The 11,217-nt window shown below is 42.9% G+C and overlaps 1 protein-coding gene across 2 annotated transcripts in view; it reads right to left on the bottom strand.

Annotated features, from left to right (window-relative positions):
* Window positions 1-424: 424 nt before the first annotated feature.
* CCDC186 (coiled-coil domain containing 186) overlaps window positions 425-11,217 on the bottom strand; it is a 30,901-nt gene continuing 20,108 nt past the window's right edge. For both annotated transcript variants that reach the window (XM_084772181.1, XM_084772182.1), the window contains exons 10-16: window positions 10,495-10,637; window positions 8,666-8,921; window positions 7,483-7,672; window positions 5,647-5,727; window positions 4,168-4,378; window positions 2,912-3,131; window positions 425-2,251 (exon numbers count right to left, since the gene is read on the bottom strand). In XM_084772181.1, the coding sequence (XP_084628307.1) occupies window positions 2,168-2,251; window positions 2,912-3,131; window positions 4,168-4,378; window positions 5,647-5,727; window positions 7,483-7,672; window positions 8,666-8,921; window positions 10,495-10,637 (1,185 nt within the window). In that variant the 3' untranslated portion in view covers window positions 425-2,167. The remainder of the gene's footprint in view (window positions 2,252-2,911; window positions 3,132-4,167; window positions 4,379-5,646; window positions 5,728-7,482; window positions 7,673-8,665; window positions 8,922-10,494; window positions 10,638-11,217) is intronic.

Below are 11,217 nucleotides of genomic sequence, written 5' to 3'. Positions count from 1 at the left end.
AAGGACACAGGAAAGAGATGCCTAATGAAAAAGAAAACAAGCCTTTCCCAGCTTTGTAAGTTTCACAGACAGGAAAGATAGCAGCGTGACCAAAGTACGGCCTTCAGTGATTCTGTTTTTATACTATTTCTTATTAAGTTCTCCAGGTAAATGGAGGCACAGATATTAACACCAGCTTGTCCCCTTCTGAACCAAGGGTATATATATTTTAAAGTACACAGAAAGGTACAGGGTACTGTGGACATGATCACTATTTGGTCTCCATTATGCATTTTTGTGTATTGGAATTAAAAACCCAATGTACTGTAATTCATGAATCAATATCAGCTGAGGAACCACGGGAGTGTAGCTGTACTGCACACATTATGCAGACCTTTGGAGTGCCACAAGTATGTCTAGGAACAAACGGGAAAATACTCCAGAATTTATTGCACTTACCCTCTTTTTTTATTCTAATAAATTATTAACAATAAAAAGAGCAAGACAAATTATGACTAAAACTTTTTACAACTTTACAATAGAGTGAATACATTTTCACTCTGAAGCTAATAGATATTTTTTTAGACAACAACAAATATTCACAAAAAGACATTATACTGACATCTAGTAAATTATATTTATAATCAATGTTGATTTAAGGAAATGTTAAAACACATTAAAAGGGAATTGACATCATGATCCAAACTCTTAGAGCCCACACAATTTATTTCTAATGCAGGCTGGCCTCAGGTCACTTCGTACTTGAGGCTGGCCTCAGGTCACTTCGTACTTGAGGCAGGCCTTTCGTCTTCCTTCTCCCGAGTGTGGGGATTATGAGCTTGTGTTACCACACCCAGCTAGAGCCCACACAATTCTTTAAAGGTATTATCTATTCCAAAGCTCAAGTTTCTTAAGAGGGGAAAAAAACAAAACAAAACAAAATCCCGAACCCCAAAACAAACAGAGGCCTGCTGAATATGCTCTAAGTATCAAAGGGTACAGTCTGAACATAACACGGTGTTTCGGTTCTGGTAAGAAGCTATGAACTGGAGAAAAAAAATTTTCAATGACAGAAATACATATTCTACAATTGGCAACATTTAAGTATACATCTTCAACACTGTAAATATCCAACAAGATACAACAACTTGCCTCCACAGTTCCTTTGGCTATCAAGATATAATCGCGTTTTAAGTAAGACACAGAAACATCCTATTTGAAGACACTGGACGCCCTGTTGTGCTACAGGCACACACATAGGCACGCCTTAAGGCCTTCACATCAGTCCACACGACGTGAGTAAACTAGCGTGTCATAAAACATGTCAGTTCCAAGTCCTCATTTATCTGCTCTCCTGACTGGATCCATTTCACAGTTTGAAATATAACAAATCCACAGGAAATGTTTAGGTTCACATATCGTTTAAAATCATAGTTTAAGTAACTAAAGATTTAAAAATTTCAACTAGTAACTCAAATTAGAAAAAATATGCCTATGACAGGTAAGGACACTTGGCGAATAGTACCTGCCACCACCAGTCACCACCTGTCAGCTTTCCTGTCTAGTTGTCACTAAATCAAAGTTGACTTAAGTCCTCACACACATCCTTACAGCACAACTCAAGGATCTTCCGTGATTAGGGCTAATTATGATGGGGGTTTTAAGGTGTTGCCTGGGCTGGCTTTGAACTCATGAGCTCAAGAGATCCTCTTTAGACTTAGTAGCTAGGACTATAGGGGTGATTACTGGGCCCAGATCAAAACTGAAAAGCTTAATGATTTCTATAGATTTCTCTTTGTGTTGCAGAAATAATTAACTGTTGGATGATGAACAGCTGTCTTTTCATGAACACTTTTCAAAGGCTGAAATCACTAAGGGAAGAACTATGGCAAAATTTTGTTTTATTTTGTTTTTTAAACCCTTGTACTAAAGTTTAGTACTTTCGAGCAAAAAGCAAACTAAATATTGAGTCAGTGACAAAGCAGCTGAGCTGCACCGCATAAAAATTTCATTGAGAGCTCACAGTCACAGCACACACACCAACACACCCATTCATAAAAGGGCACTTCTACACAGGGAAGCAAATCAAATTTTTGAGTAGTTACACAAAGCAGAGACTGTTTCAGGACACTGGACAGTGGCACCTGCTGCTCTGTGGCTCATTTGTCTATGGGGCAAGGGCTTTGTGTTAGGTTTTCTTCGTCCTCTGTTCCAATTCATGCTGGTGTTTAATAAGGCGTTCTATCTCTGTTCCAAGTGTTTGCAGGTTCTCCTTTAATATGTGGGGGAGAGAAAACAGAAGCACTAAGTATAACACCGATACCCCTTGAAGCACGTTTGCCTGAAGTGTGAGACTGAGGTTAGCCCTTGGTACTGAGATCATCTAGACACACATTTTAGTGGAATAGGCTTGTCCATTTCAAAGTTATAATTTTTTTAAAGACGGGCTCTCTCTCTATGTAGTCCTGGAACTTGCTATGTAGACAGACCAGGCTGGCCTCAAACTCCCAGAACTCCTCCTACCTCTGGTGGGATTAAATGTGTGTGACATGCCTGGCCCGAAGTTATAATCTTTTCACTGCAGCTACGGCAAGTTTTAGTTCATAATGATTACTTAGATTTAAAGCTATTTTTAAAATCTATCACTAGTTATCAATCCATGCATAGCAAAGACAGAAAAGTTGGGTCAAGCAACAGCTGGGGGAAAAAAGCTACAAAATACATTTAAAATGCTATAATATGGAAAAGTTATCACTATAATCATTTGGCAAAAGCTGTTGCCCACTGTGAAGCCAACGGTTCACCTCAGTGTCCTCCAGCACTATGCTGGCCTCCTCTCCAGGTTCGGTGCTATCTGTGATGCTAAGGAGACCATGGAAGAGGCGCTGTCCTGTTGTGTTTACTGAGTGTAAATGAGTAAGAAAGCAAATACCTTCAAAGTAATGTTCTTTAGCAATGTATCTTCCAAAACAGCCTGTAATTTTCGGTTGATCTCCAAGGAGAGCTCCAGGGTTAGCCCGCTGTCGGCGGGATGGGATGTGTATAAGGACGCCATGATGCCTCCGCGTCTACTCAAATGCACTTTGTTAAAATCAGAGGCTTCTGAAGAAAGTGTGCCTGATTCTTCTCGTAAAACATAACTCTGAATTATTCTGCAAAACAAAATGATACTCTGTGTGCTTGCAGAATAAAAACCCTGGGGTCTGTAGGCGTCAATGACTCACAAGCATGAAGACGATCAGCAGGAAACATGCACCTGTTAGGCAATGACTTGAGTTAGCTCAGTCTTCCTTACTAGATGGTCTCTTACTGTCCCTTTTTGTAGCGGGTATTTGAAGTCATATAAACACAGCTTTTCTACTTCTTTCTGTACTTGTATGCAAATAGTTTAGTCACTACTTTATTGGTTTGATTTCTGTTAGTATTTTCTATTAAACTATTACTGAATTCTATTTTGCACTTTTAAAATCTACAAGCAGAATTTTCTACAAGTCTAAAATTATTTCAAAATGAGTTAGGAGAAGACTCGCAAAATAAAGACAACTCTTCTTTAAGTAAGTATGGCGTCTGCAAGAGGACGGTGGTTCAGTCAAGCTGTGCATGGAGCTGAGCTGGGGCTTGACCCTCACAGTAAAGGGCAGTTCTTGGTAGATTTAGTTAACTAATCTGAAAACCAGAGAACCCCTTTTGCTGCCGAGCGGTCCTAGGCAGTACGGTGTCCTATACCACGAGGAGCTTAATTATTGCCACCTTAGGATCTGATCAGTAGGGAAAACTCTCAAAAATCCATATAACTGTTAAAGTCACTCACTTTTAAAAGCTAAGTACAATTTTTTTTAAATCCAAAGTTATCTTAGTATGTTAAAAAGCAAAACCATACTGTCAACCCCCCGATGTCAACCTTTAAGAAGAGACTTGGTTTCCTTTCACCTCTGTATACCCTAACCCTAGACAACACCAGGTAACGCAGAAGACGCAGCCCAGGACACTGGAGAGTAAGGCCACCAGGCCCAGTGCTGCTGCCCAGCTACACAGGAGCCTGGTGCACGAGAACCTCATGAGCCCAGGAGCGCACGGCCAGGCGGGACAACGTGACGAACCCCATGGAAATGATCATTGCATCATCAGCGTCTGCAGCCACGCAACTGGCAGTCCTGACATGGGCCACGCTACCACAGTAATACATACTTGGTTTTCTTTCTTATTTCTTCCACCAGCTGTTTGATGTGGTCCTCCATGAATTCAATTTTCTCGTTCTTCCGGGCGTGCGCTTTCTGCAGCCTTACTATCCTCTCAATCAGCATGGCCTTGTCCACTTCTGGGAAGTTGTCCACAGCAACGGAGGAGCTGGTGTTCTCTGGAGATCGGTCTTCAGCACTGCTCCGAGCATTAAGTGACCCTGAAGACAGAACACCAAGCTCAGACAGTGTGTGTGACCTGGGCCTCCCTCATCTCATCTCCTCCGTTGCAGTAACACTGTCCAACAGTGGGCAGGAACACGTCACAGCTACTTATGGTCGCCATTGTTTTTTGAAAGCACAGGTGACAACATTAGTCAGCCGTGTCTGTTACATTACACAGGAACAACATGAACTGACAACAGAGAAACAAATCTTAAAAAAAAAAAAAAAAAAAAAAAAAAAGCAAGCCTACAGTAATTCAAACAGTAAATGGTAACACCAAGAAGGGAACCCCAGGGGGCTGCAGAGTCAAAGGACAGCACACTGCACCTTCCGGATCCTACAATGCTAATCCTGTGACTTTGGACACATTATTTAACCTCAGTGCCTACATTGTGTCAGTTGAAAACAGTAACTTCACAGGCTCCTCATCTCATCCAGGCGAGTTACAACAACGCATGCAGGGAGTCTGCCTCCCCTGGACTCCGCATCTAGACTTTGCGTTAGTTTTCCACCAGCACCTGTGAAGTCAATGTCTCTTCACCCTACAAGTTAGGCCTTCAACCATATTATAGACTTAAGAAAAACAATATTCTAGCCCAAATTAAACAACCCAAATAAAATGGTTTTATCTGGGATCTAAGATAATGTCAAGCCATGTGCTTCCTGTTAACATGCTTAGTTACTACAGTAACTCCCCTGATGCTTTGACACCAGCACCCAATTCTAGATTAACAGAGTGCAGTGATTCTAACAGCAGCGCACACACTGTGTAAGGTACTGTGAGTGACGCAGAGATGATTTAGAGTCTGCGGAAGGACTGTACAGAGCAGACCATCTTATAAAGGACTTCAGCAGCTGAGGAGTCTAGTATCCACTGAGTGCTCAGGAACCAAATCCCTGCAGCTACCAGAGAAGTGTTGACAGAACCTGATGCTACGTAGGATGCCACCTCATCATTCAGGTGCTTGGATATGAAAGTGGATCCACACACTGGATCTACATAGATAAATACAAATCTAAGTCCCACAAGTTAAGAAAGGCAGTGATGCACAGACACAGAAGTGCTGGTAAAGAGAATGTGGTGGGAAGCCTCACATGAGCCCAAGCCACGCCAGGGATGTTGACGAAGAGCAGAGTGCACATACTTAAACAGGTACATTTTCTACAATGTAATTATATGTAACTTCTTTTTAAGCCTCAAAATGAAGCAAAGCACATGAATACTTTTACAGTCAAACAATGGCCCCGCTCGGCCCATGCTCACCTGAGGAGCTGGAGCGGCTCCCCATGCTGCTGACTTCTTTATCATAGCTCCCATTCTCAGTCTGGTCTAATCTTTTCCGTGCTATGAAGAAAAGAAATGGATTAACTTGGGATAGTTCTAATGACCACTTGCCCACGCCATCTTCCATAAACTGCTAAAATCACTTGGGCAAAATGGCACAGAGCACAGGACAATGAGCCCTGACACATAACAACACTAGAGATGCTGCATATAAAATGACGTTTGTAACTGTACAGATTAAATAAGAACAAGGCCAGCTGAGAGCAACATTGTTAGCTTACCCTGACTTTACCCTTAGGACCTGACAGAAATGTAGGAGCCCCTCCTCAGTATCTGAGATCTCCCCAAACTTGCCTTCAGTCACAAGTGTAGAAAACAGGGCTGGAGAGATGGATCAAAGGTTAAGAGCACTGACTACTCTTCCAGAGGACCAGGCTCAGTTCCCAGCACCTGCACGGTGGCTCACAGCTGTGTGTAACAGCAGCTCCAGAGACCCTGATGCCCTCTTCTGGCGTCTATGAGCAGCAGACATGCATGTGGTGCATAGACGTGTGCAGGACAACCACCCATACATGGAATAATAGGTACATCTTTTTAAAATCTGAATTATTTTGGCAAATATCTAAATATTAAGCAAACCCTAAGTCTTATCTTACTATATTCTTTACTATTTTAAACACAAAGAAGTAGAGCACAAATAAAAAGTTGATGTACATGTCTTTTTCACTGTATCCCAACATATGGCACAGATACTCAAAAACCACGTTGAATTCTTCCTCTTTAGTCCTCTTGCTCCTCTTCCTCCTCCCCCTTTTATCTTTCCAGACAGGGTCTTACCACGTAGCCCTGGCTGTCCTGGAACTCTGAGATCTGCATGTTTCTCCCTCCTAGGTGCTGGGATTAAAGGGATGCCCCAGTACACCCGACAGCTGAGGGACCTAGATCCTCCTGCTGGGACCACGGGCATGCATTAGCATACAGGTTTCTATGACTTTTTAACAGCGGAAATCTGATTATAACTGCAGTTATTACTGGCTATCCCAGCTCGTTGTGTGGTAGTTCACAGTACTTCGGAGATCTTTCTCAAGATGCAGCGATCAACAAGTGAGTCAGAAGTCAATCACTTGACAGATATACACAGAGGTAAACATTACAAGTGCTTTCTAGATTCTAATTTAGAAGCAGCACATTTTCTAAAATACATAAAATAATTTATATTTTAAATATGAAAATATACAAATTTGAAGAAAGAGAAAAAAAGAAAAACATTTACACCACTTTTGCAGGGAGCAGAGTGCAAAATAAAAAGGGTTGGATTCTCCCAATGGGCCAAAGGCAATCTCCTGATTTTCACATTCTGTGACTTTATGAATAAACAGGCTTTAGCATAGAAAGCAGACTCACAGAATCTTGCAAGGTTAGCAATCTTAGTAATTTAATCTGTGAATATTAACGTAGTGAAAAAGAATATTCAACAGGCTGGGCACAGCGGCACACCCCTTTATTCCTAACACTGAGGAGGGTGAGGCAGAAAACTGGGTGTGTGAGGGGAGCAAGGATGACAGCAAAACCTGACCCTAAGAGAAAAACCAACCTAAGCACACAGCACAGACAGCGCCCTCCTGGGCTGGGCTCTAACACACAGCACAGACAGTGCCGTCCTGGGCTCTAACACAGGACAGACAGCACCCTCCTGGGCTCTAACACAAGACAGACAGCACCCTCCTGGGCTCTAACACAGGACACACAGCGCCCTCCTGTGCTGGGCTCTAACACTCAGACACTCTGAGGTCAACACACAGCACAGGTACGTACCTTGCTGAAGCTGCTTGCTAAGGTCCTTGACATTAGAGGCATGCTTGCGCCTTTGTGTCACCAACTCGTCTTTCAATTCTTCCACTTGGGTACTCAAGGCTTTAACTTCAGTCTGTGCAGCAGAGAGCTCGGCTCGCAGAGTCTGGACTTCCTCTTTTCGCAGTCCTTCCTCTTTTCGCAATCTGCTTTCCTGAAAAGTAAGAATGATAAAGTTAAAATGCACTTTTTTTAAAAACTTCAATTATTGTTCAGTTTAAAAACTTAAAAGCACAAGGAAGAATAGACTTTTCTGTGGCTGCCCTTAGCAGGCTCTGCTGGTGAGCTCCTCCCCATCTTCATCCAGCATGCAACAGGTCACAGAGCAACTCTGGGCGACCTTCTGTGTGGGACACAGCTCCAATACAAGTCTCTGAACTTTTAGAATTTGAAAGACATGGTCCCACTGTATTCCTGGCGGGCCTAAGAACTATGTCAACCAGGCTGTCCTGTGCCTTCATGCAGAGAGCTAGGATTAAAGGCTTGCACCACCATGCCCACTTACCCTACTGGCTCAAATTATTTTTATGAGCAACTAAAGGGCACTTTTATTATGCACGAATATTAAACCATTTTAAACTACCTAAAGAAAAGAAAGGAAGGAAGGAAGACCTTTAAAAAGGCGACTCCAGTTAGGAATGACAGAAATCATGGGTTCCTTCTTTTCTTTCTTTTTTTTTTTCCCCCCTTTATTTGGTTTTTTTTTAGACAGGGTTTCTCTGTGTAACCTTGGCTATGCTGGACTCACTTTGTAGACCAGGTTGGTCTCAAACTTGCAATAATCCACCCGACTCTGCCTCCCAAGTGTTGGGATTACAGGTGTACGCCACCACACCTGGCTTGTTACTTTATTTTCAAAAGTGTAATATTCTTTATCATTTCATAAGAATTCTATTCTATTCTATGAGTTATATTCAGTAAACAAAAACAAATATATTCTTACAAAAGTTAAAATAATCAGCTATCAGTTAAGAACCTAAAGTTAATTGTCACTTATACTTTGCTACTACTAGAGAAACTCAATCTGTGCTTCTTGCTGGAAAGAAGTGACTCAGCAGTTAGGAGTGCTGGCTGTTCTTCCAGTGTGCAGGGCCCGCCCCCCTCTGCGGGCCTCTGCACTGCTGGCATGTGGTGCAGACATGCTCACCAGGTCAGTGTTGGTCTGGGTCACCCGCTCACACTGGCTCTGCAGCTGGCTCTCACTGTAGGAGAGGCTGTGCACTTGCGACTGCAGGGAGCTGGACTCAGACTGCAGCTGTGCATTCTTGCTGGTGAGCTTCTCTGTGAACAGCAGGAGCTCAGACTCCCTTTTCCTGCTGCCTTCGATGTCTTTCTGTAGGTCGCTAATCAAAGAATTAAGGCTTTCTATTTCTTCCTTCAAACGTTCAATTTCTTGTTTACCACTAAAAAAAAAAAGTTTATATTTAAGAAAAATAACATAAGCATTAAATTAATGGTGTGGGAATTTTCATTTAATGGAATGCTTTATGGCAGAACTTGCAGTCATTCACCCAAACATTCATGAGGGCCTCGTGTGTTATGGGAAGAGCTACGAAGGTGAAGTAAGCAAGGCTAGCAGGGTCCTGCTTTCAATGAGCTTTTCTAGCGAGCAAGCTAATGACAGTGATGACACACTGAGTAGGCAGGCTGCCTGAGCTCATGAAGGGTGACCACCATCCCATAAAAGGGCGGGCAACAAACAAGTCGGGTTTTTGAGCCGTGCTTTCCTCATGGGTGACTTTTGTTGTTTGCCTTGGCTGTACTTGGTCACTGCGCTGTGAGAACAGCCACAGACAAAACTCAATGGTTCAATGTGGCTGTGTTCTAATAGGCTTCCTTCCATTCACAGGGGCTGGAGAGATGCTCAGCCCCTAACAACACTGGCTGCTCTCAGAGGAGCCAGGTTGGATCTCCAGGACCCACACGGTGGCTCACAGACTCTGTCACTCCAGTTCCACAGCTCTCTTTCTGTCTTCTGGCCTGCAAAGGTGCCAGGCACGCATATTATGCACACACACATATAGACGGGCAAACGTTCATACACACAAGTTTTAAAACATTTATTTATGTATGTACATGCCTGCTCTATTTGCATGTGTGCCTGCATGACAGAAGAGGGCATCAGATCCCATCACAGATGGTTGTGAGCCAGCATGTGGTTGCTGGGAATTGAACTTAGGATCTCTGGGAGAGCAGCTAGTGCTGTTAACCTCTAGGCCATCTCTCCAACCCTGCACTTTTTTTTTTTTTTAAAATAAAACCTTATATTGTTTAAAGGAAAGTCAGTAGAGAGACAAGAAACTAAGGGAAAAGGGCGCTGGACCCACAGCAGAGGTAGAGAGGATAGCCCAACTCAGAGTAAGGACATCTCTTGCACAACGACAGCAAAGAATGGTGAAGCCAGCAGCTCAAAGAACCAAGAGCAAGAATCTGAGGAGAGTTGCCAGCAGCTCCTCTGTTTCCTGTAACAAATCACATGCTAGGAGAAAGACTCTAAGACGGAAGGCTGGAGAAGAGACAGGGCTGGTGACTGGTGTCCTTACTTGAGGATGGTGACAGAGGGTGGGTAGCGTTTCTTGAGCAGCATGTGGCTGCCTGGAGATGGGCAGCACAGACAGTAGAACTGAACCTGAGTCAGGCTCACCTAGATGGCGCTGTGAGGCAAGTGTAAGTCACCTCAAGCCACAAGGGAGCCAAGTTAAAGACATCTATGCAGACTGAGGTTCCCCTTTCAGAAGAGGGACAACAGTGATGCTGAGAACAGATAAACTAAATTCCTCTCATCTACGAATGGTTCCTGTCAGGGTTTATGAAATAGAAACTTTGATTTGACTTTCAGAAGCCAGAAAAAAGCTCAAGGACAATACAGAGTGCTAACTAGAAGAATTATAAAAATAGTGCGTGTGTGTTTGAAACAATAACTGCATTCAGTTACCACCTGGAGACAGCACTTAAAAGCTGTCGCTCATTTCATACCTTTGAAGCTGCTCTTGTATCTCATCTGTGATTTTCACTTTGTCCAATAAATTCTGAATTTCAGCTTTCTGACGATTGATAATTTCCCTGTATTTTGATAATTCATCTTCAGTTCTTAAGCGTTCATCTTCTAAACATTTCACCTATGAGATGATGACAATCAAGCTAAAGCACAGACCGCATGCTCCACATGAACTATTACAGACAGGACACTCAGTAGCCTGAGGTGAACACTGCTTTGCTTCACTGACTTTCTATCTCCTTATCTGAACAAGAACAACGTCCTCTTTGCAGTGAACCGGTAAAGGAGAAGAAAAAAGACATGGCAGACACTGAGTGCTGTGCTGTGGTCTCAATGCAAGGTGCCTGGGTAAGCTCCACAACAGTGCACTCTGGGTACGCAATGTATCACAGAAGGGTGTTTTCTTAAGTTGGACATCTCTTCACTCTCTTCATTTGTCTGATGTAGGACATTTTTGATGAAAAAGTCTCTAATAATGTCAGCCTGAGCTGCCAGAGTGGCGTGACATGTAGGGACAGCGTAAGAACACTAAAAGGGTGATTACCCTGACTGCAAAGGCTATAAACATGGGATTCACTAACACTGTTAGAAATTAAAATGATATCCATTTAACTATAAGATCTGGCCAGAAGTAGTATTTTTGGTCTTAAAGAGTGTTCTATGCTCACACTGCTTTGCTGTCTTTAGCTCCAACAACGCTC

This window comes from Acomys minous (assembly GCF_964271855.1).
Source record: "Acomys minous genome assembly, chromosome: 2".
NCBI classification, from domain to species: Eukaryota; Metazoa; Chordata; class Mammalia; order Rodentia; family Muridae; genus Acomys; species Acomys minous.
This window is presented reverse-complemented; position numbering and strand designations above follow the sequence as displayed.